The following is a 27252-nucleotide window of genomic DNA, read 5'->3' as shown; positions in this document are numbered from 1 at the left end:
CAGAATGTAGGACATTTTTATTAAATAAATGTAATTAAAGGCAATGAAATACTTTATCACAATATTGAACTTTTCTGAGACAGTCCTGTATAGCATGCTCATTATTTGAGCATGAAAAGTGACTAACAGCATTAAAGAAAATAAATATCTTTATCACAATACGTTATCCTAATTTTCCAAGAGGCGGCTCAGTGGTTAGTGCGTCCGCGGCACAGTTCTTAGGTTATGAGATTGAACCTTACCGTGTGGAGTTTGCATGTTCTCCACGTGCTCGCGTGGGTTTCCTCCCACATTCCAAAAACATGCATGTCAGGTTAATTGGCCCGTCCAAATTTTCCCTAGGTGTGAATGAGCGAGTGAGTGGTCTTTCTCTGTGTGCCCTGCGACTGGCAGGGAACCAGTTCAGGGTCTCCCCTGCCCACTGCCCAAAGATAGCTTGGATGGGCTCCAGCACCCCTGCGACCCTACTGAGGATAAGCGGTGCAGAGAATGAATGAATGAATTTTCTGAGACACTCCTCTATATTTCTGCACAGTAGCTAGAAACGGAGCAAGTGTTGTGATTTTGCATATAAGCTTTTTTTCAAATCTATTTGAAAATTATCTAATTTACTCAGCTCAGAAAATATCTGGTTATGTTTACAAATAAATTATTCGTGTAGTTTAATTAACTCTTGATGAAGTGACGCATGCGCACAAAACAAAGGACAGCCTCCCTCTCGCGCATGCGCAGTTTAAAACCCACAGCGCCAGCGGGGGCAGTCTGGACAGTTCGGGTCAGCCTGCCCAGTCAACAGCACCCCTCGCTGTATTTTATCCCCATTTTTCTTAAATTAGCCACATTAAGCTTCGCGATACCGCCCCCAATTTCAGCGTCGGTACGGAGCCGCCAGGCCGGGACAGAGTCGGAGAGGGAGGCCTCGGCAATGGAAGCGCTCGGACCCGGTAAGGAATCATTGGCGGGGCGTGAAGCGGAGAGAGGCGGGAGTGCGACGCGCCTGCTCAGGTGTGTGGCTTCACTGGGGGCCGCGGCTGATTTTGAGGCCTCCAAACGAGAAAACAAACGCAGGGCCCACCCCCCACATGTGTCTCTCTGACATTGTTCATGTCGAGCCAAAATATTTTCCTCAGACGTCGAATGTGTGCGTAATTTTGCGGACATTTCCGTTTTATTCATGTGTGGCACGCACGGCCCGTCGTGACGGAGCTGGCATTGTGCGAGAGAGGATTTAACTCCGACCTGTCTTCCGCATCGTAGTGGATGTTTACACCGCACGTTGCTCCATCCACGATGTGTTTGTCCGGATGACAACAGGCCATCTGGTCGTCGCGGGACAAACTGTGCCACATATTTTAACACCCGGATCCCCCTCGAAGCTTTTGATCGCTTAGCGACCGCCATCGGGGATTTTGTGCTTTCTTCCCAAATCGTCAGAAATGAATAAATAAATTCGCCTCAAAAAAGGGGGCGACGATCTCTAATAAGAGATCCGTATGGATAGATGACGTTTTTCACCATCACTCGGTTGCGGGCGTGCTACGTATTCTGCATCTGCGAGATAATAACAAAGCCACTTCCCGTTTGAAGGAAGCTTGTGTCTTAAAAGACTAAGCGATAACAATTTACGAGCTGCAAATTGTATTTTCCCTCCCCAACAGAAATGAGCACATCCTTCCGCTTGCTTTGCTTTGTGTACAACAAATCAACAATTTTTAATGGTTGCTCATACAAGGTGGTATAAAAGGATTTAGAGGAGTGGCAAAACAAAAAATGTATCTTTTTTTCCCCCTTAGGAGACATTGTAATTGTCTCAATTACATCCACAGGTGTGTGTGTGTGTGTGTGTGTGTGTACCACTTTTTTTTTTTTAAAGGGACAGTGTGTATTTATTGACAACTAGATGTCACTATTGTTGTGCTAAAAATTACAATGAACAATGTAAATTTATGTAGGATTTAAGTGACCAAACCGCAGTAATTTGTCTTTTTGTTTGTTTTTATTTTTTTGTTTGGGTATCAGCAGTAGTGATGTGCTTCTCTGGTGAAATCCCTGAAGCGTGTGCTGAGTAGTTTAAATGAGTGGCCCATGAACCGTGAGTTTGAAGCCTCGCAAAGCGAGTGCACCAACGTCACTGATTCAGGAAATTATTCGCTTGGTTAGAGCTCATTATGAAATGGGCAAATAAACTTTATGGATTCCCTATTAACTTTACCTGAGTCCAAAAGCATTAGAAAAAAATGTCTGACCTTGAAACAATCAAAAATAAATGCGCACTTTTTGCCTCCTCTTGTTCACATTTTCACTTGTTGCGCAAACATAAGCAAAGTAACAGTGTGTATGTATAAATATTTCAGACACTAAAAAGTCATTAATTAGGTCATGATTTAAATCATTTCATTTGCATGCACCAAGCATATTGTATTCTGATCACCAGATGGCGTAGTCAAAGAAATGACATCCCGAGCCCGTATGTCTGTGTGAAGCATTTCCTTCCAGGGATTCACTGCTTTATGGGGCTTCATTGTGCCATCACTACATACAGGGATGTGATTTTTCCGCTAATTCGCGGAATTCCGCTTTTTTTATCTCCAAAAATAAAATTTTAAAATTTCCGGTGTTTTAATTGGTAAAAAAAAACGATTTCGTCTCGACAGCATGCCATTTGAGTGTTTCCGTAACTGAAATGAAACGTACTTGCGATTGGTTGAAGTCTCGTGTTGACCAATAAACGCGCTTGTTATAGGAGTGTGCCATTGTTCATTTCTCACACGTTTTTGCCGGGTGTTTAAAGAAAGATGTCCGTGATCGAACGCAAAGATGCTCCGCGAGCTAAAGAAATTGATAAGATTGTAAAAAACAAGTTTCGATGGGACTGGTTGGAGAAGGAATTATCTACGAATGTTGGAAAGAAGACTGTGACGAATTTGTTCAATGACTTTATTCGGAAGATCGATCGTGCCGGGAAAGCACTTTGCATTTGGTGTCATGATACCATCGACTATGGTGGGAGAGGTTTCAAAGCTCTTGAAAGTCACGCAAAGAGCAAAAAACACGTGAAAGAACTCCAGTCAAGAACGACAAATTATTCCATCGCTGGAAGTTTCGGTGCCCAAACGAAAACTCCAAAACTTTACGGCCTCCATCCCTTATTGACATCACAATCGGAAGCGGTAATAAAGAGACGTGATCCACCCCAACAACCTGTACCAGTTGCTGATAGAGTCGTGAATTTTGAGGTAGGTGGTAAACTTTTCAAATTTATTTGACAGTTTTCCCATTTTTTTCGAAAATATTATAACGTAATAAAAATGGCCATAAATATTTAACAATTACAATAATAGATTTTCATGTGTACATTACACCAACACTTTACTGTAGGGCCTATACTTATTGTACTTTTTACTGCCCTGGTCCTACCTGGTTCCCCCCCCCCCCCCCCCCCAGCTAGCAATCACCCCCCCCCCCGCTAATTTTCAGATAATTTCACTTTGGTCAAATCACATCCCTGTACATAGCAGCAACACTGCTGACAATTCATAGATCCGACAGCGCTGTTTTCAGCCAATCGGAACACGAGGCAAATGACAACCTTGCCCTTTTTTGGTATCACACATAATGCATGGTATGTTGGATTCACCATCTCAACGTGCATGAGATCGATGGGAACCAAAACAATTTTTTTTTTTCTGCAGTAAGAGTTTTATTTTTATTACACTGGCGTTGGGTTGGTTAGTTGTCAAGTGAGAGAAGTTTAAAAGTTACTGTGACCGCTTTACTTGCACTTCCTTTGAGTATATCACTGGGCCCTCGTTTGCCTATGACAGTAACAAATTCAAGCGAAGGTGGCGTTTCGTAAAAAAATTAAAACTTGTCAATCATTTGATCGGATGTGCAGTTTGTTATCCGGTGTATCTGGTTTGTGAGGCTTGTGATGTAGTTTCCATTTGTTCATCACCTGAAACTCATTTGTATATCCTCCATATACCATCATCTTTCACAACTTTGAATCTCTTTTTACGTGTACTTTGGTACGGGGCTTCTGATTTCCTCATGGATGGCTAACATTTTGCATCCACTTCATGCCATGAATATAACTATATATGATAATTGAGACCCTTTTCTACTCTATTTTGAGATGCGTTTGAATAATAAGAAAGAGACGATACCACTATCAGGCATAGCAACTAAATAGTCCCTCGCTGTTGTTTTGGCTGCTCTATTCGCTCCACGTTACTTTGGTGGTTGTGGCTTAGTGCTCTCTGTTGGAGCTATTTTGTCTTGATGAGACTCATGTTATGTAAATTAGATACACATTTATCCACCTAATGAATATTTTTAAAAATGCACGTTTGTAAGAGTTCATATATTTCTGCTTAATATTTAAATTAATTTCTTTTTAAAATGTTTGTTTTATTTGACCACTAAATGTTTTTTGTCGTGCAACAAATATAACTACTTAAAAAGCACAAGGATACAAACTGGAGAATCAAAGTGACCCGTACCGCAGTTTTTTTGGTGGTAATTACTTTTTGCCCAGCCCTTCGCCAAGTTTTGTTTTACCCATGACAGCAGAACGACTGACAATTTTGTGCATTTCCTCCTAGGTGAGGCTCATGTTGCATCAAATAATTACAAATTTTTAAAATTTTGTTTTTTTGATTTGAGGAAAATGTAAACTTGTGCGTTCATGTATTTGTGCTTATCATTTAAAGCATTACATTAGTATTTTTTAACCACTAGGAGGTGCCAAATACACACTGTCCCTTTTAAGTTCACACACAGCCAACTTTCCGTTTAGGAATATTCTCCAATATTCCATTTGTTAAGGCAATATAAACTTTTAACCAATCAACGGTTGTGCTAAAACTGAGTTTTTCTTCATAAACAAAATTCATATTCATGTAAACCCCTTTTGATTTATATGAACCCTTTTGCTGATTTCTTGTCAGGCCAATTTTTTATTTTGTGGGGCCCAAATTAACCATGGTATGGTAGTCCAGAAACTAATAAGGAGCACTCGCATGCTAAACAAACAGAACAATTTTTCTTCAACATATGTCACGAAAATGCCACAGTTTCCCATTTTTCTGACAGTATGTAGTAAGGCAGTCCATTCTTCTGGCCGGGAACATTTAAGCCAAACTTCTAAATGCGCTGATGTGCATTTTTGGAGTTAAGTGTAAAAGACTAGCTTATTTTAATGTGATTTCACATAAATAAATTTGGTGATTTGCAGAAATGACCGTTGTATCCTCAATGACCTCCTTCCTGCTTTCCACTCTGTTATTTCCGAACACCATTTTTTGGGGTAACTTTTGCCACTATAGTCATGTGAATGGTTTGATAAATATCATATTTTTCCAGAAACCCAAATGCTTAACTGAAACTGATAATGACCCGTTTGTAAAAAATTCTCACCATTGTCATTTTCGGATGGCTCACTTTGTAACCTTGCATACAATATATATATATATATATAAAAAAAATATCCAACTATATCATCACTGGTTCTAACAGTGTTCGCAAACTAGTCATAGGTCCTTGTGAACCATAAGCAATGCAGCCAAATGGAATAACTGCAACCCTATATAAGTGTCACTCTGGAACATAAACTACAACTCTGAATTAAGCTTTAATGCTCTACTAACAGGAAGCGTTTAATTGTTACTTCTGATTCAACCTCTTCAACTGACAGGGATTGTCACAAAAGAAGCCGATTGAACACAATAGGAGCAGAGATTGTAAAGGACATTTTTTAATGCATATAACAGCAACAGAGTAGTCAGGTTGTTTAAAAGCCATTATATTTTCAAACATGCTCATGCTTTCTAAAATGCATAAATTAATTTTTGGCATTAATTTTTTTTTTCCTGGATTAATCCGACTGGGTATAATTTCCATTAATATGTTTTGGACCTTGTTGGACCAAAAACCTGATTACAACATCCCTAGGATTGAACAATCCATACAAAATCATGTTGAGAAAAAATATATGAAGATCAGCTCGTTATTTATTTCAGAACCCTGGTCTCTCGTGTGACCCAATGGTCAGTGTGCATGTAAACATCTTATTGGAAAGTGCTTGTACAACAGTGTTGCCCATTTCCCCACTCCTAATAGTGCTAGAATATCTCCATAATTGTGTTGTGCTGAATTTTACTATTTTGGATGCTGTAACTTGAATAATGTGGTGCATTTTCGTTCTTTAAAATAGTACATTTTACAAAAAAGATGATGTCTGTAATCGATGTATTTGCAGGTGTGGGTGTCAATGTCATGGCTGCTTAGTTCTATACAGTGAGTCATCAACTGGCTCGACCAACATCTTCATGCCAGAGACTTGGTTTTCATACTCCTGAATCACGCTCTGATTATGAATTTATCTTTTACGCCTCATTAACGCACCTGTAAAGGGTTTAGATCCATTTACACAAGGCACTACTTTGGTTCATTTCAGTGTCAAACAAACAACCTGTGCATAGCAAGAGGAAAACCTAAATCGTAATATCGGTAATTTTGGTCTGCTCTATGCGTTATTTGTGGAATCCATTAGCAGAATAAACATAGTCGGCCTAGTTGCATGACTCTCCCGCCCACTATCCATTTGATGGGAAATGCTAACAAGACTCTCAGCTGAATTGTACCACTTCCTAAAAAAGATTTTTTTTTTCTGTGGTGGCCGTCGGACATTAAATGCCATTTAAATAGAAGTGGAGTGTTTTTAATGTGTACTACATAATAGGTAAACTTAACAATTTACTGTGTTCATTTGAACACAAAATTGCTAATTGCTTAGTTTCAGAGTACTTCAAAGTAATTTCATTTCATCCATTTTCTCCTGTTGTTTTTAACTTCTCAACATTCATTATTTTTTTGTGCAATCCAATATTTTAAAGCAGCGGTCAGGAACCTTTTTGAACCAAAGAGCCATAAAGCGAAACATTTTTAAAAAGAAATTGAGAGCCACATCATATATTTTCAGACAAAATTGAAAAAACTGCCAAACGCGCTCTCTAGACAAAAGCTAATTCTTCAGCGCATTTTATTTCACTGTGTGTCATTTGATGATTTAATCAATTGTATGAAATGGTAATAATGCCAAATCCTGTGTCCCAAATCAATGTAAATGTCATTTACAATTTGTCTTCCTTCAGTTAAGAGTGTTGAGGCAATTTTTTTCCAATAAATTTGTCCTTAACGGTTTCAAAACAACGTGCATGCAAAGTTCTTTCGTAAAAATGTCACAAATTACTGCAAACAATAAGCATATCGTCATATTTACTTTCGGTGTAGACTGCACTGAGCGAGAGTGCCTTGCTCTGTGTGCAGGGATCCGCCCACCTGTACTGCTCACCCAATCAGTCGTTTCCCAGCGTTTTTATTTATCAGTTTTAATGATTTCTTACCGAACTTCTGCATTAAGTTGCTTCGGCTTTATATGGACCAAAATCGGGATGAAATCACTTGACTTTGGAACGCCACAGAGAGATGTGCAATATTTACTTTTTATTTCGGAGCCGTATCTTCTCATGAAAAGAACCATATATGGCTCCTAAGCCATAGGTTCCCTACCCCTGTTTTAAAGACTTAATAGCTTGTTTCAAGAATGACTACCACCCAAAATCGTCCTCAACACGTGTCGTTTATTGTTCTTTTTGTATTTTTTATTTTTTTTAATAAAAAAAAATAGTATTAAGTCATGAGGAATATATTTCAGCATATCTCGATCGTTTCGATGAGGTTGAAATACATACTAAAAAATGTTTTCCTCCCTTGACCAAACAACTAAGCACGCTTTCTCGGGGAAATTTTCAAGTCCTCATTGATGCCAAGTAACTCATACCCGTAACTCAAGTGCAGTTTGTTGGATACCAATGACATACAACTTCTATAGTTTATTTTTTTAACAAAAATACAACAGTCACTCTGCAAATTAAAGTTCACAGTGATAGTATATTTATAGGTCAACGCTATTTGCAAAATTGACAGCAATCTGCATCTTTTGGTAGCTGTAAGGTGCAAAAAAACTTTTAATAGGACTAATTATTTTCAAAGGATTTTGCATGCCACTGAAAATGGTTGTTGTTGTTTCATGTGCAAACAACAAATATTTCCTATGGATTTCTAAAAACTATAGCTGATTTTATACGCGTTTGATTTTAAAGTAGATTGCAGAACATTTATAGTCTATCTTTTAGCTTTAGTTTAGCCCCACATGTTTTGCCTAGCGCGGGTTCTGACAAGTGCCACGATACTTGCTAAAGACAACACTGAGAATAAAAGCATCCCGCATTGTCAAGGCGGTGAGTCACACGCCGACTGTCATAGAAAGCTAACAATAGCAAGGCACCAAACAAACTACTGCTACTATAGCGGGGAGCATGTTTATCTTTGCCAAAAAGAGAAAAGGGGGTGTATTTGGGGCCTGCTCTTGATGGGGGTACATAAGCAAATGTACTTCGTAGGAGAAACGGGGCCCTAATTGTCTGTGCTCTCGCACCTCACTTGTTAACTAGAGCGTGTGGGTGCACTGAGTCCAGCGGGACCCCCACAGTCCTTTAGCTGTCAGTTAACAAAAGCATTAAGCAGCCCCCTATCCACACACACATACCCTCCTAACCCTCCTTTAATATCACCAAAGCTGATGATGCCAAATGTCTGAGGTCATGCATGTCCAATGAATTCATACTGATGATCACTAAATCTAACAATGATCAAAACTGCCATCTTGCCTTATGGATGTAAATCGGTATTGAGGCGCTGCGTATTACTATTTGAAGGAGAGAGTGGATTTATGGCGGCGCAATTCAAATCAATATGGGCCTTTCATAAATGTCGCAATAATCTAAGTGATGTTTAATTTTACCAAGGTCTTGTTATGAAAAAAAATCTTAATTTAGGGCTGATGTCATTACTTTCTTTGTTCTGATGTCTTGACATAATGAATTTTCCGTCAAAAGCAGGATCACAAATGTGTTCCCCGCAGGCACCAGGTAGCCCCCACAGTCACTATAATAGAATAGCTCACCAATAATGGGATTATTTTGATTACCTAAAAAATTTGAAAATGTAAGCACTTCGCACTAAGCCATAACAAAGAAGTACCTCTCGTATTCAGAGGTTGGTGACACTTTATCTAAAGGAAAGAAAAGATAATATTTCTGCTTGTCCCCAACAAAGATTGTATATTCAGTTCAATGATCGTTGAACTGGGAGTATGCACCAAATATAACGGTAATCCCAGACTCTGTGCACCACCCCTCCATATGGCGCTGCTGTCTGTCTGAGGGAAGCTTCGGCTTTGTCTTCACATTTTGGGGTGGGTGCCCTTGCACGTCTGGGTGGAGTTGGGGGTGAGTCCAACGATAATTGGAGGTCATTGTTTCGTTGGCCTCTCTTTGACCCACATGGTCAGGGGGCAGAAACCTGGATCGATTGCAGCACATGCATTGCATTGAGACAAAGCACTGAAGAAATTGAAATTCAATGATTTTCCATCGTCTAGCATGTCAATGTTTTCTCAAGGTTGATCAATGGGATGTGATCACTGTTGTTGTCGTCTCCAGGCCCTCCTGCCCCGACCTCTCTGTTCCAGCCTCCGCGGCGTCCCGGCCTCGGCACGGTGGGGAAACCCATCCGTCTCCTGGCCAACCACTTCCAAGTGCAGATTCCCAAGATTGATGTCTATCACTATGATATCGACATCAAGCCTGAGAAACGGCCACGGAGGGTCAATAGGTAGCTTGGCATCAATATGGATGCATCTTATTGTATGTACTTTCAGCACACGCTTTTTTTTTTTTTTTTTTTTACTTCCAGGGAGGTGGTGGACACGATGGTTCGGCACTTCAAAATGCAAATTTTTGGAGACCGACAGCCTGGCTATGATGGGAAGAGGAACATGTACACAGCTCATCCACTGCCTATTGGGAGAGACAGGGTGAATATCCCACTTTGAAGCCCCCTTTATTGACCCCAAAAAATTTCTGTTTTTCTTGCTCTTATTACCCACTCAATTACATTTCCTTAATTGTTCCAGGTGGACCTGGAGGTGACCTTACCAGGGGAAGGCAAAGATCAAACATTCAAAGTGTCGTTGCAGTGGGTGTCTGTGGTCAGTCTTCAGATGCTCCTTGAAGCCTTATCGGGCCACCTGAATGAAGTCCCGGAGGACTCTGTTCAGGCTCTCGATGTTATCACGCGGCATCTCCCTTCCATGAGGTCCTTATATCTATTAAATAACTTTGTTGGGTTTAAGTATGGGTGGGACGATATGCTTTGGTCATGATTCGATTGTATCACAATACTAAGGTGCTGATTTGATTTATATCACGATTCTCGATAATTTTGATCCTCCAAGTATTGCGATTCGATGTAATTGATGATTGCAAGTTAATTTTCTTTCCTAAAAACATGCAACTTAAATCATACACATTTGGAACATAAACAAACAATGCCCATCAGAGTGTGTCAGTCAGTCCGGAACTTGACATGTATTGCAACTGAGACGATGAGAACATAACATGTACCCTGTTTAACAGGTTTACAGCCACAAAATGTCATGAATTGAAATGGCAACGCAACACAAACGTTGTCCTTTAATGATTATATTAACAATTAACACTGTAAGATGAAAGGAGATAAAATGGAGCCTCTAAAATAAAACAAAAACCCACACAAATAAAAGCTATTTTTTTTTTCAAATTGAAATAAAGATCTTTCAATTTCTAAATATTTTTCCAAACCCTCTTCTGCAAGTAAACATTGCAGTCCGAGGTAATGCTTTAAGGTAATAAAATACTATATTTATATATTTATTGTGAGAAAACTCACTATAAAAGAAAAGCTGTACTGTAAGTTTTACAGAACCCTGGGTTGCAGATAAATGCCAACAAACAAAACTTAGAGCATTTTTTGATACAAGCAGGTAACTGGTAGGCTACTGTTACTTTTGTGCTAGCGCTCAGGAGTATCAAGGTTCTTGTGCAAAAACTTGAACTCATCAACATGCTCTGCTGTTAGGGTGCTACGCTGTAACAATGTCTCCAACATTGGAGAACATGCGTTCAGCAGACAGTTCTGCCTGCACACATACGGATTGCCTTGACAGCTTTACCAGGAGAGGATACTCAATCTGATTATATTTCCACCAGTCTAATGGTTTGGCTAATGTTGTTATAGGGGTGAAAGGACAAAATATCTGCGGTCATGTTCACCATGTTACCGCTGTGGGATACGGACAAAGTTCGCAGACAGTTTTTGTCATGTCTAGCCAGTCTTTCTGGGATCTGTATGAAAACTGAAAAGTGTCCGTACTTTGGATTTACAATTGAGTTCTCGTTGCTTGCTTTCTTCCTCCATTTTTCACTTCTGTTAGCTTTCCTGCATTTTTTGCACTTTTTTTTGTTCAGGTCCCACTCTTGGGTTTAAGTCTACAGTATTTTGAATATTATTTTTTTTAATTGTGGTCCGTTTTCACAGATACACTCCAGTAGGGCGTTCATTCTTTTCTCCTCCTGAGGGCTACTACCATCCTTTAGGAGGAGGGAGAGAAGTGTGGTTTGGGTTCCATCAGTCCGTCCGTCCTGCTATGTGGAACATGATGCTGAACATCGACGGTAAAGCTGTGCTGCTTTTATTATCATTATTACTGGACTGTCTCAGAAAATTAGAATATTATGATAAAGTTCTTTATTTTCTGTAATGCAATTAAAAAAACAAAAATGTCATACATTCTGGATTCATTACACATCAACTGAACTATTTCAAGCCTTTTATTATTTTAATATTGCTGAATTTGGCCTACAGCTTAAGAAAACTCAAAAATCCTATCTCAAATTATTAGAATATCATGAAAAAGTATACAAGTAGGCTATTCAACTAATCACCTGAATCATCTAATTAACTCGAAACACCTTGCGAGGTTTCCTGAGCCTTAAAAACACTCAGCTTGGTTCAGTAAACTAAATCACAAGTATGGGGAAGACTGCTGATCGGACTGCTGTCCAGAGGACCATCATTGATACCCTCCATCAGGAGGGTAAGACACAAAAAGAAATTTCTCAAAGAGCAGGCTGTTCACAGAGTGCAGTTTCAAAGCATATCCACAAAAAGTCTGTTGGAAGGGAAAAATGTGGCCGGAAACGCTGCACAACCAAGAGAGATGACCGCAGCCTTAACAAAATTGTGAAGAAGAGCCGCTTCCAGAATTTGGGGGAGCTTCAAAGACAGTGGGCTGAAGCTGGAGTCCAGGTATCAAAAGCCACAGTTCACAGACGTGTCCGGGAAATGGGCTACAATAGCCGTATTCCCATGGTCAAGCCACTTCTGAACTCAAGACAACGGAAGAAGCGTCTGACTTGGGCTATGGAGAAGAAGCACTGGACAGTTGCAGAGTGGTCCAAAGTCCTCTTTTCAGACGAAAGCAAGTTTTGCATTTCATTTGGAAGTCAACGCGCCAGAGTCTGGAGAAAGGCTGGAGAGGAGCAAAATCCAAGTTGCTTGAAATCCAGTGTGAAGTTCCCACAGTCAGCAATGGTTTGGGGAGCCATGTCAGCTGCTGGTGTTGGTCCACTGTGTTTTATCAAGTCCAGAGTAAATGCAACTGTGTACCAAGAGATTTTAGAGCACTACATGCTTCCATCTGCTGAAAAGCTCTATGGAGATGAGGATTTCATTTTCCAGCATGATCTGGCACCTGCCCACAGTGCCAAAACCACCAGTAACTGGTGCACTGACCATGGCATCACTGTCCTTGATTGGCCTGCTAATTCCCCTGACCTGAACCCCATCGAGAATGTGTGGGGTATAGTTAAGAAGAAGATGAAAGACACCAGACCTGCAAATGCAAATGAGCTGAAGGCCGCTATCGAAGCATCCTGGGCATCAATAACACCTCAGCAATGCCACAGGCTGATCGCCTCCATGCCACGCTGGATTGATGCAGTAATCCGTGCAAAAGGATTCCCAACCAAGTACTGAATGCATCAATGGACATTTTCAAATGTTTGATTTAGTTTTGCTGTTATAAAACTATTTTTTTACTTGGTCTGAGGAAGTATTCTAATATTTTGAGATAGGATTTTTGAGTTTTCTTAAGCTGTAGGCCAAATTCAGCAATATTAAAATAAAAGGCTTGAAATAGTTCAGTTGATGTGTAATGAATCCAGAATGTATGACATTTTTGTTTTTTTAATTGCATTACAGAAAATAAAGAACTTTATCACAATATTCTAATTTTCTGAGACAGTCCAGTATATATATATTTTTTTACATCTATCCTGATCCAAATGATGGGGCATAAGAAATACTAAATTATTTTAGACGTAACTGTATTAAATTACCCTAAAGATCAGGATATCGTTGTTTTTACTCTTAAAATAGTGTACTTCATTTGCATTATAGAACACAATGTTTAAGGAACAACAAATATTGTTTTCGGAATAGGCTGCCGACCATAGTAAGTAGGCAGCAAATGGCCCCGAGCCATAGTGGCACCATTTTGTGAAGTCCGATGCACTATTAATACCAAATTATCATTCTTGAAATAGGTCCTTCCGCCCAGCTGCAATCTCCATTTAAGCCTCTTAAAAGCATCTGCACATATCAATGTTGCATTCCGTACTCAGCCTGTGATATTTCATGCATGGAATTGTTCTGCTCGTAGTTACTAATCGATGGGGGACTTTTGACTAATACTGTCTCTTTGCTCCCCTCAGTGTCGGCCACTGCGTTCTACCGCGCTCAGCCTGTGATCGAGTTCATGTGTGAAGTTTTAGATATCCAGAATATCAATGAACAGACTAAACCGTTAACTGACTCGCAGCGTGTCAAATTTACCAAGGAAATAAGAGGTAAGGGCTGCCTGAATGTTGCAGTTTTTAAAGGCTTTAATTTTAGTGCTAAGATGTAAGTTGCTTCAGAAATGTTGGACATTGATTCTAGAAAGCACACTGAAAGTTTGGTATTCAACCCTGTATTTGTTTTAACAGGCCTGAAAGTGGAGGTCACACACTGTGGTCAGATGAAGAGGAAGTATCGTGTGTGCAATGTTACGCGCCGTCCAGCCAGCCACCAAACGTAATTCACTTTCCTCTTTCACAATTTTTCCGAGACCTTTTATGTTTTATAATCAATCCGTATTGAGTGTCAGTTTATTTTCACTCTGTGTGTATGGTTTACTTTGCGACAGGTTTCCCTTACAACTTGAGAATGGCCAAGCAATGGAGTGCACAGTCGCTCAGTATTTCAAGCAGAAGTACAACTTGCAGCTCAAGTATCCACATTTACCCTGTCTGCAAGTAGGGCAAGAACAGAAGCACACCTATCTGCCATTGGAGGTGACAAAAAGACCATTTAGATACTTGTACATAGTACAATACAAAAAACAATAAATCATTATTTGTTTGTGCACCTTCAACAAAGGTCTGTAATATTGTAGCCGGGCAACGCTGTATAAAAAAGCTGACGGACAACCAGACATCTACTATGATTAAAGCTACTGCTCGCTCTGCCCCAGACAGACAAGAAGAGATCAGCAGACTGGTGAGTGAGTCCGTGGCCTTGTGTTGCCTGTTATATATTTTACAAGATGGCACAATCTACGTTGAGTGATCTGAATTATTTAGAGAAATCTAAAATTGCATACCCAAAAAAGAGCAAATCTAGATCCTTTTTTTCTAGTTTCAAAATATATGCAGACTTGTTCCATTCCATTTCCGATTACGTTTAGAATTCGTAATGGATGCCACATTCATTCAAACAAACTTCTATAGATGTCAAACAAAACTCCCTAGGCATTTAAGATATTTTTTTTTTTATATATAACATATTTTCCAAGACACTCAATGTGTTCTCGTTTTGCGTACACTAAATCAAACAAAAAAACATTTGTATTTCACCTGGATTAAAAAGGAAAATCAATTTGATGAAATGTAAAAACCCATCTTTTGCAGTGAGATAAGTAGCCAGGCAGTAACTGTGTGGTCATTTTCCTCAAACACAAAATTCTGTTAACCTTTTTTGTTTTAAATTTCTCTCAACCCTGCCCAGGTCAAAAGCAACAGCATGGTCGGTGGCCCTGACCCGTACCTGAAGGAATTTGGCATCGTGGTCCACAATGATATGACTGAGGTGACAGGACGAGTGCTCCCGGCACCCATGCTTCAGTATGGGGGCCGGGTGAGTACGGACACAGGACGGGATTGCGGCAGGGTGAGTACTGGGACCCCAATGATTAACACACTTGGTTGGGGCGTCTGTGTAAATGTTGGAACAATATGTTTTGGGTTCCAGGTTTGCAGGTATAGTCTTAATAATATATTCTACAGATTACATTTTCAACATTTGTTTTTCTTTAGTTAATTAATCAAAACTAAAAAGTAGCAACTTCTTTCAAAGAAACCACTGCAGCAATGTGTTCTACAAGGCCTACAAAACTTTGAAGAATACCGTTGTGGGGAAATCCTGTGGTGCAGCTTAAGTCAAGTCAAGTCAAGTCAAGTCAGTTTATTTATATAGCCCTTAATCACAAGGAGTCTCAAAGGGCTGCACAGATCAAAGACTATTGCAAACTATAGACTATTATGACACCATCCCCTCATCTAAAACCTACATGAGGGCAAATGATACACATATTATCAACATAAAGTATGGGTTATTCACATGCTATAGAGTAGAAGTGTGTTTTAAGCTTAGATTTAAACATTTTCACTGAGGTTGCGGATCGAATTTCAGTGAGAAGAGCATTCCACAGCACCGGGGCCCGGATGGAGAAAGCTCTCGAACCTGCGGATCTCTTCTTGGCTCTTGGGATCACTAGTAGACCAGCGTTTTCAGAGCGAAGGCTCCGGACCGCAACATAGGGGAAAATTTGAAAGATATGAGGGAGCAAGTTCATGCATGATTTTGTATAATACCAACAGAACCTTAAAATCACATCTTAAGCCAACAGGGAGCTAAGCAGTCTCTGTGTGCAAATCCTTCATTGCAGTCGTTGGATAATAATTTTCCACAGTAGACATGAACAGATATATTAATTATTGTTAAGTATTCAATTCCATGGCAATGATAATCTGCTGCTTGTGATGAATTTAAATCTCTAAAAAAAATGCCTATGCAGGATTGTCTCAGAAACTGAACATTGTGATAAAGTTCCTTATTTTCTGTTGTGCAATTTGAAATCTGTCATACAGTCTAGAGTCTACAAATCAACTGAAATATTGCAAGCCTTTTATTTATGTATGATTGGTGATTATGGCTTAAGCCTACTAGTATAGTTTTTCATGATTCTTATATTCTACATTTTGAGAATGGATATTTGAGATTTTGCCATGATACCGACTCAATTATTCTTTATTGTGCAAAGGGAGGTCTAAACACACAAGGTTGGTAATGCACCGGCTGAATCTCAATTTGGCCACATCTCATGTGGGTGATCAAAATCGTGTCAATTGATTAAAAAAAGATTATCGTGAAAATCATCATGTTAGCTTTTCCCATCATTATTCGAGCACTAGAGGCACTATTCCAGGGGTCTCCAACCTTTTTATAAGCCAAGTTCTACATTTTGTCACTAGTGCTAAGGGGACCCAGTTTGATATGAATTTCTAAAAGAACTTGTCCTGTTATTACTGTGTTGTTACTATTTTATTACCAGGTTAATTATTGGAAGTAAAGTTAAATACTCGACCACTAAAACAATAGTTTTACTAAAAAAAATCGCAATGACCCAGCACTGGTGAGCTGTTTTCAGAAGAGGTCCACGGGTACCACGTTGGAGACCCTTCCACGATCCTAATCATGATAATGCTGTGTAATGTAATGCTGAATAGTTATTCAAGTAAAAAGAATAGTTTAATGTATTCGCTTTTTTTGTAAAACCATATGAGGGGCTATTTGGTCTAATTACAGGTAATAAAACACCTTAATATTCTGCTGACATGACATAATCCCAATCATGCTGTGTAAGTGTTTGGCTGTATATCCCATTTTGTTATACGTTCCATTTACTGTTGTTCTCACTGTTTGATTTTATCGCTTAAAGCAGCACTCTTCTACACTTGGGGATTTGCCCCTTGGGACAGCAAGTTTAATCATCGTTTAGCAAATACTTTGAAATGTGGACTGTGTTGAGGCCTTAAAGCTTTTTCTCTCGTTGCTTTGAATTGAGGTATCAATTTCACTTCAAAACTAATGGCTGCTTTTACTTCCGTTTGGTCCAAACTAATACCTAAAAATTGTGTGATAATGGGCTCCACAAACTGCTTGAATTATTTGATAAGATTCTCAGGGATCAGAATTTTCCGCGGATCCGCGGATTTCCGCTGTTTTTGAACCCCAAAGGCATTCCGACTTTTTCACTTTTTCTCTTGCGTAGCAAACAAATTCAAAATCCGACTGTCTCACTCTTTCCTTTATTGCTCTGGCGCACCCTGGCGGCCGTTAGAAAAATTGGCCGCATTGTCGCACAAGCTGCAGGGACTGAACTGCATTTGAACTTATCTTGCAGTATTTACTAAAAAATCAGTTATGTGGGCAAATTATTTTAATCTTCTAAAAATGTTACTTAAATGATAAATATAAGCATGGTTTTGGACAAGTAAATTGCCTAAAACCCAGGTTTTTGGGGGGTGGGGGTGGGGCTCCGCCCTGGTTTATTCCTGGACGCTGGCTATTTCAGCTGAAAATGAAAATCTCCATTCTGATCCCTGGATTCTGACTAGGCTTGTAATGATCTTTGGTAAAGCTTGTTAAACTAGTAGAAAGTTTGTATCCTTTTGGATTTAAAACCACTATTAATCAAGCATGGCCTGATATGAGATTATCATGGTCTGATATATATGTGCAACATATAATAGTGTTCCTATATATTTTTTTTGTAATGGCTATACATTTAAACTGTGAGCACTGAGAACATGGCATGATTATAATTAATAATAATGTGTAACTTTGATTATTCTTGGTCAAATATTTTCTGATGAAGACTGCTAAACAAAAGTTTTATAAATCATTCATTTTTATTTTAAACTCTTCCATTATTAAACCAATTATGGGCCTGTTCCTACTCTGAAGCAGGAGCAAAATCTTTTCCCCTCATCAATGTGGCTCAACCTTGTGTATCAACTCATTCAACCGGTGGATTGACTAAGAGGTTAGGGACTCTCTCCGCAGAACAAAACGGTGGCCACGCCCAATCAGGGCGTATGGGACATGAGGGGCAAGCAGTTCTATGCCGGAATTGAGATCAAAGTCTGGGCCGTGGCCTGCTTCGCGCCACAGAAACAGTGCAGAGAGGACCTGCTAAAGTGAGTGCCGGAATGCTCCTCTGCTAGATTGTGCTTTTTCTCACGAGCTCTGATTTTTTTTGTTTTTTTTTGTTTAGGAGCTTCACTGACCAATTGCGTAAGATCTCAAAGGATGCTGGGATGCCTATTCAGGGCCAGCCATGTTTCTGTAAATACGCGCAAGGAGCGGACAGTGTGGAGCCAATGTTTAAGCACCTCAAGATGTCTTATGTCGGCTTGCAGCTGATTGTTGTCATCCTGCCTGGCAAAACGCCTGTTTATGGTAAGTCTGCTTTTATATAGTCACAATTCTTGATGATAAATGCAGGTTATCCCGTATTTCCCTCCCCCACAGCTGAAGTGAAGCGGGTGGGTGACACCCTCCTCGGTATGGCAACCCAGTGTGTTCAGGTGAAGAATGTTGTAAAGACGTCTCCACAAACTCTCTCCAACCTCTGCCTCAAGATCAACGCCAAACTGGGAGGCATCAACAACGTCCTTGTTCCACACCAGAGGTCTTGAATTTTTTTTTAAAGCCTGGGTTTTGCTTAAAAACTGTAAACCCCTTGGATATAACATGAATCCATTCTGAAGAGGGCTGTATAGTGGAGGATAAAAGCTATGCTTGTTAGCTAATGCCTTTGGAAGCCACAGATAAAAACATTATAAAAATTAATAGTATTTACTGTATATCATCTTATGTGTGTTATACATCCAAGTAAATAGAAACATGATAAATGTACAAAGGAAAAAATAAAATGTACCTTTAGTGTTACTCAAGTAGTGTAGCTGGTGAAGAATGAGGTGGGACACATCAGATTAAAAATGATCTTGCAACGATTGTCATGCCCTTAGCTTTCCTTTCGTTAATCACTTCATTTCTAATGATAGTCCCAATCGTCAATTGGTAAGGCCATGCCACTTGGTGAGATTAGCGATTTTGTATGCCTTCTTTGTATTTAAGAATTGCAGGCTTTGTTTTCATGGTTATGGTTTTGCTTCTCCCTCTAGCTGCACTGCAAAGCTTGAGACTCATTGCGATTACAGTAGAAAAAAATGTATCTTATTGCAGACTATCAAAGTCATTACAAACCACCCAACATTCTGAACTGAATGAAGGGAAACTCATTGTGGGAAGTAGTTCGGTCACCAGCTTATAGTCATTTTTGTCATTCTGTGTGGAAAACCAATAGCAGACCAGCATTTTATGATGTCGACCAATGACAGGCAGGCATCTTGGAGATTTTTGGGATGTGCATTTTTGGGCTTGCGAAATAATTTTTTGTTGCTGTTGTATTTGGGGAAAATGTAGTAAAGTGGGGCATGAAAACATTTTGTTGTACACAGTAAAGTGAAAATGTCATAAGATGGCGTCATCATACCCCAAATTATTTCAATCTTCTTCTCGAAATGTTCTCGTGCAGGCCGTCCGTATTCCAGCAGCCTGTCATCTTCCTCGGTGCTGATGTCACCCACCCTCCAGCAGGTGACGGGAAGAAGCCATCCATAGCGGCGGTTGTGGGCAGCATGGACGGCCACCCCAGCCGTTACTGCGCCACAGTGAGAGTACAAACATCCCGTCAAGATATGTCCCAGGTTTGTAAATCCTTTTCATGTGTATGTTTGTTGAATGTTAAGTCTTGAAGCCAAGTCTTTGTGGTGTTTTTAGGAGCAGCTCTTCAGTCAGGAGGTTATTCAAGATCTGACCAATATGGTGCGGGAGCTACTGATCCAGTTTTACAAGTCCACTCGCTTCAAGCCCACCCGCATTATCTATTATCGCGGTGGTGTGTCTGAAGGCCAGATGAAACAGGTGACGTAGATGCGTTGCATGAACATTAGTTTAGGTTTATTATAATAGGAATATTGAAAATTATTATGGTTTTATTTTCCCAGGTTGCATGGCCAGAGTTGATAGCCATCAGAAAGGCGTGCATCAGTCTGGAAGAGGATTACCGGCCCGGCATCACATATATTGTGGTCCAAAAACGCCACCACACTCGCCTTTTCTGCTCTGACAAAGCTGAGAGGGTGAGAATAATTGACTTCAACATCAGACGCCTTATTGATATACATGTAAAAACCCAAATTATATATTTTTGTGTGTCACTTTTAGGTTGGGAAGAGCGGTAACGTGCCGGCTGGTACAACAGTGGACAGCACCATCACACATCCGTCCGAGTTTGATTTCTATTTGTGTAGCCATGCTGGAATTCAGGTGAGGTGCAGGATTGAAATGGTGTGCCAACTCTAAATCATTATTTTCATATCTTTAAACTGGTGACTGTGTATCATCTAAAACCTTAGTTAAGAAAAAAAAACCAATTTATTTGATTAAAAAGCAAAAATACAACTATTTTAAGTAGTTGTACGTCGAGAGAGGTAAGCATTTTTTTTTTCTCCTAACAGTCCAATAAAAAACGAATGCTTATGGACACAAACAAGCAATTTTCAATTTCCTAAACCCACTTCCTGTCCTGCTTTTGTTCAGGGTACCAGCCGTCCATCTCACTACCACGTCCTGTGGGACGACAACTGCTTCACAGCTGATGAACTGCAGCTGCTCACCTACCAGCTGTGCCACACGTACGTTCGCTGCACGCGCTCAGTCTCTATCCCGGCCCCTGCCTACTATGCCAGGCTGGTGGCCTTCCGTGCACGCTACCATCTGGTGGACAAAGACCACGACAGGTCGGGAGCGAAACCTAAAGTCTTTCATCTGAAATAGTTGATTTTCCTCGTTTGACATGTTTTTGTTGGTGTTTTACTATCCAGTGCCGAGGGGAGCCACGTGTCTGGTCAGAGTAACGGTCGTGACCCACAGGCTTTGGCCAAAGCGGTTCAAATCCACTACGACACCCAGCACACCATGTACTTCGCCTAAACCAGCGAGCCCGACTTTCATCCAGTCTGTATTTATCAGCATTATTTCCTCCTCTTTTAATATTTCTTAATTGTGCACCAAAGCGACACTTTTTTGAAAGGATTCTTCATCCAGTAGCTTTTAGCTCAAATTTCGTCGCCCTTCCAAACCAGCAAAATCAGCACTGCGCACCCTAAAGGGTTTCTGACGCACAGAAGAAAATCAGAATTGACTGTACTCGTACACATACTACTTATTGAGCCATTATTTTTGTGTTATTGTTGTCTTTCCTATCTGAATGTCTGCACTCGTGTTTGCGTCTGAGTGTTGCTCATTCGCTCTCCCAGCTAAGCAGGACTCTGATCTACTTTTACCTCAAAGCCCACTAGGGCAAAATCTGTCACAAGGTCTTGGGTTTTATTGGGAGGGAATACTCCATGAAGAGATTGGAAATCTGTGGGAGGGGGCTTTTAAGAATGATCTATATATAGTATATATATATATATATTTTTTTTTTTCCTTTTTATGAGTGTGTTTAACTTTTTTTCTCTTACAAACGAGGTGACCTGGGTGTCCATGCCCATTACTACTTTCCTCCCATCCCTTGTGTAAGTAGCTGGCGTATGTGTGTTTTGTAAATAGATGTCATTGTTTGTGTGCGCACGTGCTTTCATGGCGGGCCACTGAAAATGTAAAGGGAAAATTGAGGGGAATGACTGCTGTAAATGCCTCAGAATTGTTTTTATATTGACACATATAAACATATTTACATCTCTAGAGCAGCTTTGAGAGAAACGATGCAAGCGGGCCTCGTAGAGGTGGCGTGAGGTTTCTCAGCGCTCCTGGGTCGCTTTTTTTGCTTAGTTGATGACCATCAGGTGGGATTTTAAAGTATTATCAGTTTCTGTTTGGACTGACTTACTTTAGGGACCTGTTGTGTGGCTAAAGCTAGTCTTACTGCATCAGCGCTGCCTCAGGTATGAGTTATTTTTCTCTGGACCTCCCAAGATTTTATGACACTGACAGTTTTTTTCATTTCTAGTAGAAATTTCTTTTATTTTTCTTCTTGGTCTCTTTGGTAAACGACAGCCAATCCATTGCTCTGACCCAGGACGCTAGACAAGCAACAGAGGGCACTCTCGATCTTCAATGACCTTCATGCATTTATACATACGGATCAAAGAAGCAGATTTGTAAATTTTAATATAAGAATGTTCTATGGTTATCTTGAGCTGTTGTTTAGGATTTTAGTGCTACCTTTTGGTGTTGTCATTATCAATGTCGTCAATGTGTAGTTGTTGTGATAAACTTTTTTCAAAGAATTTTTAGACGTTAGAGTTTAGGGCTGTTGAAATTGTCAAAGAATCTTGGCGAATAGATGGAAGTTGTTTGATTGTGCAGCCTAGCAGAAATCTGGGACTTCTGAAAACATTCGGGTCGACTGGTCCACTACTTGGGTAAATTGCAACAAACTCTGGGATGTTTTAAGCAAAAGTCGACCAGCATTTTTTGGGAGGTTTTAATCAAAAAGACCAATTTGACAGGTTTAAAACAATATTTAACTTTTACTTTCAAGACATGTATCCTGTGATTTGTAAACCCTTTAACAAACTATACACATTCATTGATTACATCTTTTGATGCCAGGGTTATGCATTTTATCAAACAAATCGAAGCATAATCTGACAAGTTTGAAACAAAAAACATTTACTATTTTGGGATTTCAAAGGAAACATATCTTGTAATTTTTAAACCGTTCAACACACCATAGGCCTTTAATTATATATCCTGATGCAATGACAATGCATTATCTCAAATAAACTTGGGGGGGTTAAAAACATTCTTATTTTAAACAAAATGACTTTTGTTTTTAGCATAAAACAATATTTTTTAAAAGTTGTTTGGTACAATATATTTTTTTTTCACCAAAATGACCCATCTGGGCCTAATTAACCCAAGTGGTGGATTAGCCCGCTCCTCTCAACTCGTTCACTACCAATGACATCTGAAGACGTCACCCGCATTCTTAACTACCACGGGCGTCTTTAGTCGTCAATGGCAGTAAACGCGTTAAAAGTTGACCCAAGTGTTTTTTAGCACTCCAGACACGCCTCCGTGAGTCATTGTGTCTGTTCCGACCAATCGGATGGAGACGATCAAGGATCGAATCTGGATTGAAGCTAGCTTGGGCGGTGGGGGTTTGTTTTTTTCAAACGGTTTGCGATAGGCAATGAGATCTTTTTTTCTAATGGTTAATTTCTGTGTATTTCATGTATCAACCCACTTTTATAAACTTAAACACTGAATGGAACAATTTGACTCTAGCATGAGCACTGCCCCGCCATTGAAAAACGTGCCTCGCAGTTTTACGCGTGGCGCCTCGAGTGTTGCTTCTGGACGGCCGAGAATGCTGGGGGAGGCAGTCGGCGGGCACGCCTCATCAGGAGGGTCCAGCTCAGAATAGAACCCTTTTTGTAATAAACCAACCCGTAAATCTGCAGGTTTATTATGAATGAGTTTGAGCGCTCTCCTGGGGACGGCGTGCTTGTCGGCGTTAAACCTCGGAATGGGTTGGGTCTCCAGAGGGGGGTGGAATTGCAAAGGGGAGGCGCTACATGGCAAATTGAAGGGGTGCAGTTAAATAATCTTAGTCTTATGGATTGTATATTTTAAATGGAAGTCAAGTTTTACTTGTTGATCTTAATGAGAAGTTTTGTGTTTCTACTCCTATATGTGACATTCTGTCAGTGGTTTTGGAATTTCAACTAGAAGGAAACCACAACTATTTAAAAGCCATCTAAGGAGGCGGCCAATTTGTCACCTTTACAAGCTGAGCTGTGCAGGGTTTGTACAGGTTCTTGAAGTCCTTGAATGGGGGTTTTGGGGTTTTTAAGGGTTATTTAGCTATCTTCGTTATTCATTATCCATTATCCGTTATCGGTCAGTTCATAATACGCTACAAAGCCTAGGAGCCGGGACACTTACTCTCAGCCAAAAGGCCAAGCTAAGGTCCTAGCCCTAAAGCCTTGCTGCGATCATTGCGAATGCACCGTTCCCGGAGGTCCTCGAATACTTGATGTTTTCAAGGTGTGAAAAGTGCCTGAATGTTTTTTTTGGGTGACGTCCTGGAAACTATTGTAATGTTTCTCAGCAGTCTGACCTGCTGGACCACAAAAAATAAAAATGAAACAAGTCTGCTTAAAAATGATGCAGACACTGCTCTCTAGTAGCTTTGCTTTGCTATTATATTACCGGCAGCTGATATTAGTTTGTGTGCTGTGGTCATGTTAAGAGAACAGGTGCATCATGGGAGGCTGCTGTTTTAATAAACAATGGCTAAAACATGGAACAAATGCACAACATTCTGCAAGGTAAAAGAGATTCAAATCTTAACGATGGGAGTCGGCTCTCTCCATTCATGTGAATGATAATTCACGGAGATGACTAGCTTAAGTGGTTTTTTTTTAAACTTCATGCTAACCTCAACAGGGCACTTTGAAATGTTTATTAGTTCAAGAGTTGTGTATAAATTCAGGGCCACGTAAAGAAGCAAGGTAGTATTTCCAAGTTGGAAATTGAATGGTTCAGAAGAAATCGTGAATTGGCTTTGACAATAAAGTGATTGAATTTGGTCATGAAAACTGTACAAACCCTGTCAACAGCAAAATAGCTGCCTATGTAGACAAAATGGGTGCACAGAACTTGTCGTTTTAACTATTTTTTTTAAACTTGACTTCCTAGTTAATGAAATTTATCGGACTTAAGCTATCACGTGCTGTTTATAAAACAGCAGCGCAAAGCAATATCAGTGAGTTGTACTATTGAAATGCGGTAAAAGAAAGCTCTAATTTTTTTTTTACTTAAGTGATTTTTTTTGTATGCTTGTTGTCCCTGTAACTTTTTTCATTTGCTTATATCAATCAGTGGGGATGTGCATTTTGATGGTATAGTTAGGTAGACTTTAGAAAATTATTTTTTCCTTGCCTGCATGCCAGAATATTCTACTTAAAGTTTGAAATCGTATTTATAAGGATAAAAAAAACAAACAAATGTTTTTCTGGTTGTTTAAATGTTTATCACTTTGTTGATCGTTCAGTTTTTATTTTTGTAAGATTCCCACATTGTCTAGTTCTAAGGCGGAGATGTATTTGAGGGGGAGGGGTGCATTTTTCGGGTCGTGTTGAAATTCAAACGAGGTACTTTGTTAACACACGGCCCCTTTTCCGAGCAAACCCTACGTGTGGTCGCCCCCTTCCTGGTTTATACCTGTGGCCAAGCCTCGTATTTCGGGGGGTGTCTCCCTTTTCCAGGGAAGCGCTCCCCTACTCTTTGTACTTATAAATTAAGACGTATGTCCCAAAGGGGAGAGCATGAGAAACCGTTTGATTCCTGTTATCAATTTGCTTAATAGAGTTCTTTGTATATTTTTTGTTCCTTTTAAGAGTATTTTTTTGTGTGCTCTAAAATTGTTAAAAGCTATTGTTTTCTAATGGCAATCAAAGCAGAGGGACTGTCCAACACTTTCTTACCAGTAGGTAGGGCATGTTGTTTAACCTCTTCATTGGGCAATTCCATACAGTATTGCTATTAAAACCTGTTTTTTTTTTGCCTGCAGGGAACTCTCGTATTAATGTGCAAAGTAATAAATTGGTATTTTATGCTTGTAACATAAGTTGTTTGTGATCATTCTTACAAATGCCCCTATGTGCTTATTTAGCCACTAGGTGACACTATTGTTCCACGAATCTGTCGCAAATCTAATTTTGTTACTGTAAAAAAAATAAAAATCTACGATCACGTTATTTGTATTTTTTTTTTAATCAAACGTTCATGTTTGCAATCCAAAAATCTGCAGATCACCTAAACGATTTATCCAGATCCTAGTCATGAATTATCCCCTGTCCCGCGTTTTGTGTCCCAACCTATTGCCATGGCTACCGTTACCTTGGAGAGCTGTTGAACAGAAGAATGGAAACCTGAAACAGATCTTGACGACATATTTAATTCATTAGCGCGTTAAGCTTGGGTGTGCATCAATGCAGGCGAGGGAAAGTTGAATTCAACAAAATAAAGCAGTTTGTGTTTTTCAAACCCTTAAAATCACAATTGCACTACACTTGATCAGAGAAGGATAGTCTTTCTTAATCTAGATTCTTTAACGTGTAACTTTTTTACTTCAATGCAAAAAAATGCATAGTTAAATTATTTCCTTTTATTTTGATCCAATGTTAGTCATTATTTAGTAAGGTAGATTTGCAAGCATCAATGGAAAGAAATCCTGTATTTTCTGGACTAAGGCCTAACATATTATATATATATATATATATATATATATATATATATATATATATATATATATAATCAAAATATTCCGATTTTTTTTTTCCCCCAAATATTATCCAACGTATTCTATTATCTATACGTATTAGGAAATCTGGTTTCACAAGTAAAATAACTTATTACTAATAACTTCATTGTAATTGTGCAATATTTACAGTGTCCATGATTATCTGTACCAGTGCCTCTGTGAATATACACATATTTTATGATTAAAATAGACATTTTCTTAATGCTTTTGTTCTTTTGCACATTGAAAAAAATGTTTTACTTTCACTGAAAAGTCCACCGATTTCGTTTTACTAGTACAATGACAATAGAATAAAATCAATTCCCGGGTGTATTTCCTGTCTATTGGGCTCACTTAGGAATTTCTGGCAATTTTTGGTGTGCCTTATAATCCAGAAAATATGCTAAATGGGAGATTATTAGATGATGGAAGAAGAAAAAATCAATTTAAGACTGAGGGGAATATATCATGAAATAAAGACTTATTTCTTCCTCATTTAAAGTGTTTTAACTGTTTTTCATTCAAATCCCTTTTTAATTTGTTTAAAACTGCAAAACTATTTTTAACAATTATGCTAGTTTAGAAATATTTCACTTTTATCTCATTTTTCTCAATTTTGGGGGTGTACTGAAATAATGTTAACAACCAGATTCTGAAGTGTTTTTGGTGTATATATTTTCAGCATTTTCAATGCAGTGTACAGAAACAGGCAACTCTTTTGTAAACACATTTAAAAGGGACTGTAGCCCCTTTTTTAT

The 27252-nt window shown here is 39.4% G+C and overlaps 1 protein-coding gene across 2 annotated transcripts; it reads left to right on the top strand.

Annotated features, from left to right (window-relative positions):
• The first annotated feature begins 768 nt into the window (after nt 1-768).
• ago4 (argonaute RISC component 4) lies at nt 769-25949 on the top strand. 2 transcript variants are annotated; one of them, XM_088328879.1, is made up of 19 exons: nt 769-944; nt 9567-9738; nt 9820-9940; nt 10040-10221; nt 11482-11618; nt 13719-13853; nt 13992-14079; nt 14192-14339; nt 14425-14544; nt 15052-15213; nt 18172-18305; nt 18383-18567; nt 18640-18799; nt 19709-19880; nt 19954-20097; nt 20181-20315; nt 20401-20502; nt 20776-20975; nt 21060-25949. In XM_088328879.1, exons 1-19 carry the CDS (start codon nt 926-928, stop codon nt 21166-21168), a joined length of 2625 nt encoding a protein of 874 aa, XP_088185005.1. In that variant the 5' UTR covers nt 769-925; the 3' UTR covers nt 21169-25949. The 2 variants fall into 2 exon arrangements, with proteins under 2 accessions (XP_088185005.1, XP_088185004.1); XM_088328878.1 differs by having other exon boundaries at nt 18157-18305.
• The last annotated feature ends 1303 nt before the right edge of the window (nt 25950-27252 follow it).

This window comes from Urocampus carinirostris, chromosome 2 (assembly GCF_059441175.1).
Source record: "Urocampus carinirostris isolate Australia breed hairy pipefish chromosome 2, RoL_Ucar_1.0, whole genome shotgun sequence".
Lineage (NCBI taxonomy): Eukaryota > Metazoa > Chordata > Actinopteri > Syngnathiformes > Syngnathidae > Urocampus > Urocampus carinirostris.
This window is presented reverse-complemented; position numbering and strand designations above follow the sequence as displayed.

Bases quoted from the DNA above. Each gene is read 5' to 3' on its own strand.
- ago4 (XM_088328878.1), top strand. The intron at 9,739-9,819 runs GTAGCTTGGCAT...TTTTACTTCCAG, and splicing joins CGGCCACGGAGGGTCAATAG to GGAGGTGGTGGACACGATGG. The intron at 18,568-18,639 runs GTAAGTCTGCTT...CCTCCCCCACAG, and splicing joins TGGCAAAACGCCTGTTTATG to CTGAAGTGAAGCGGGTGGGT.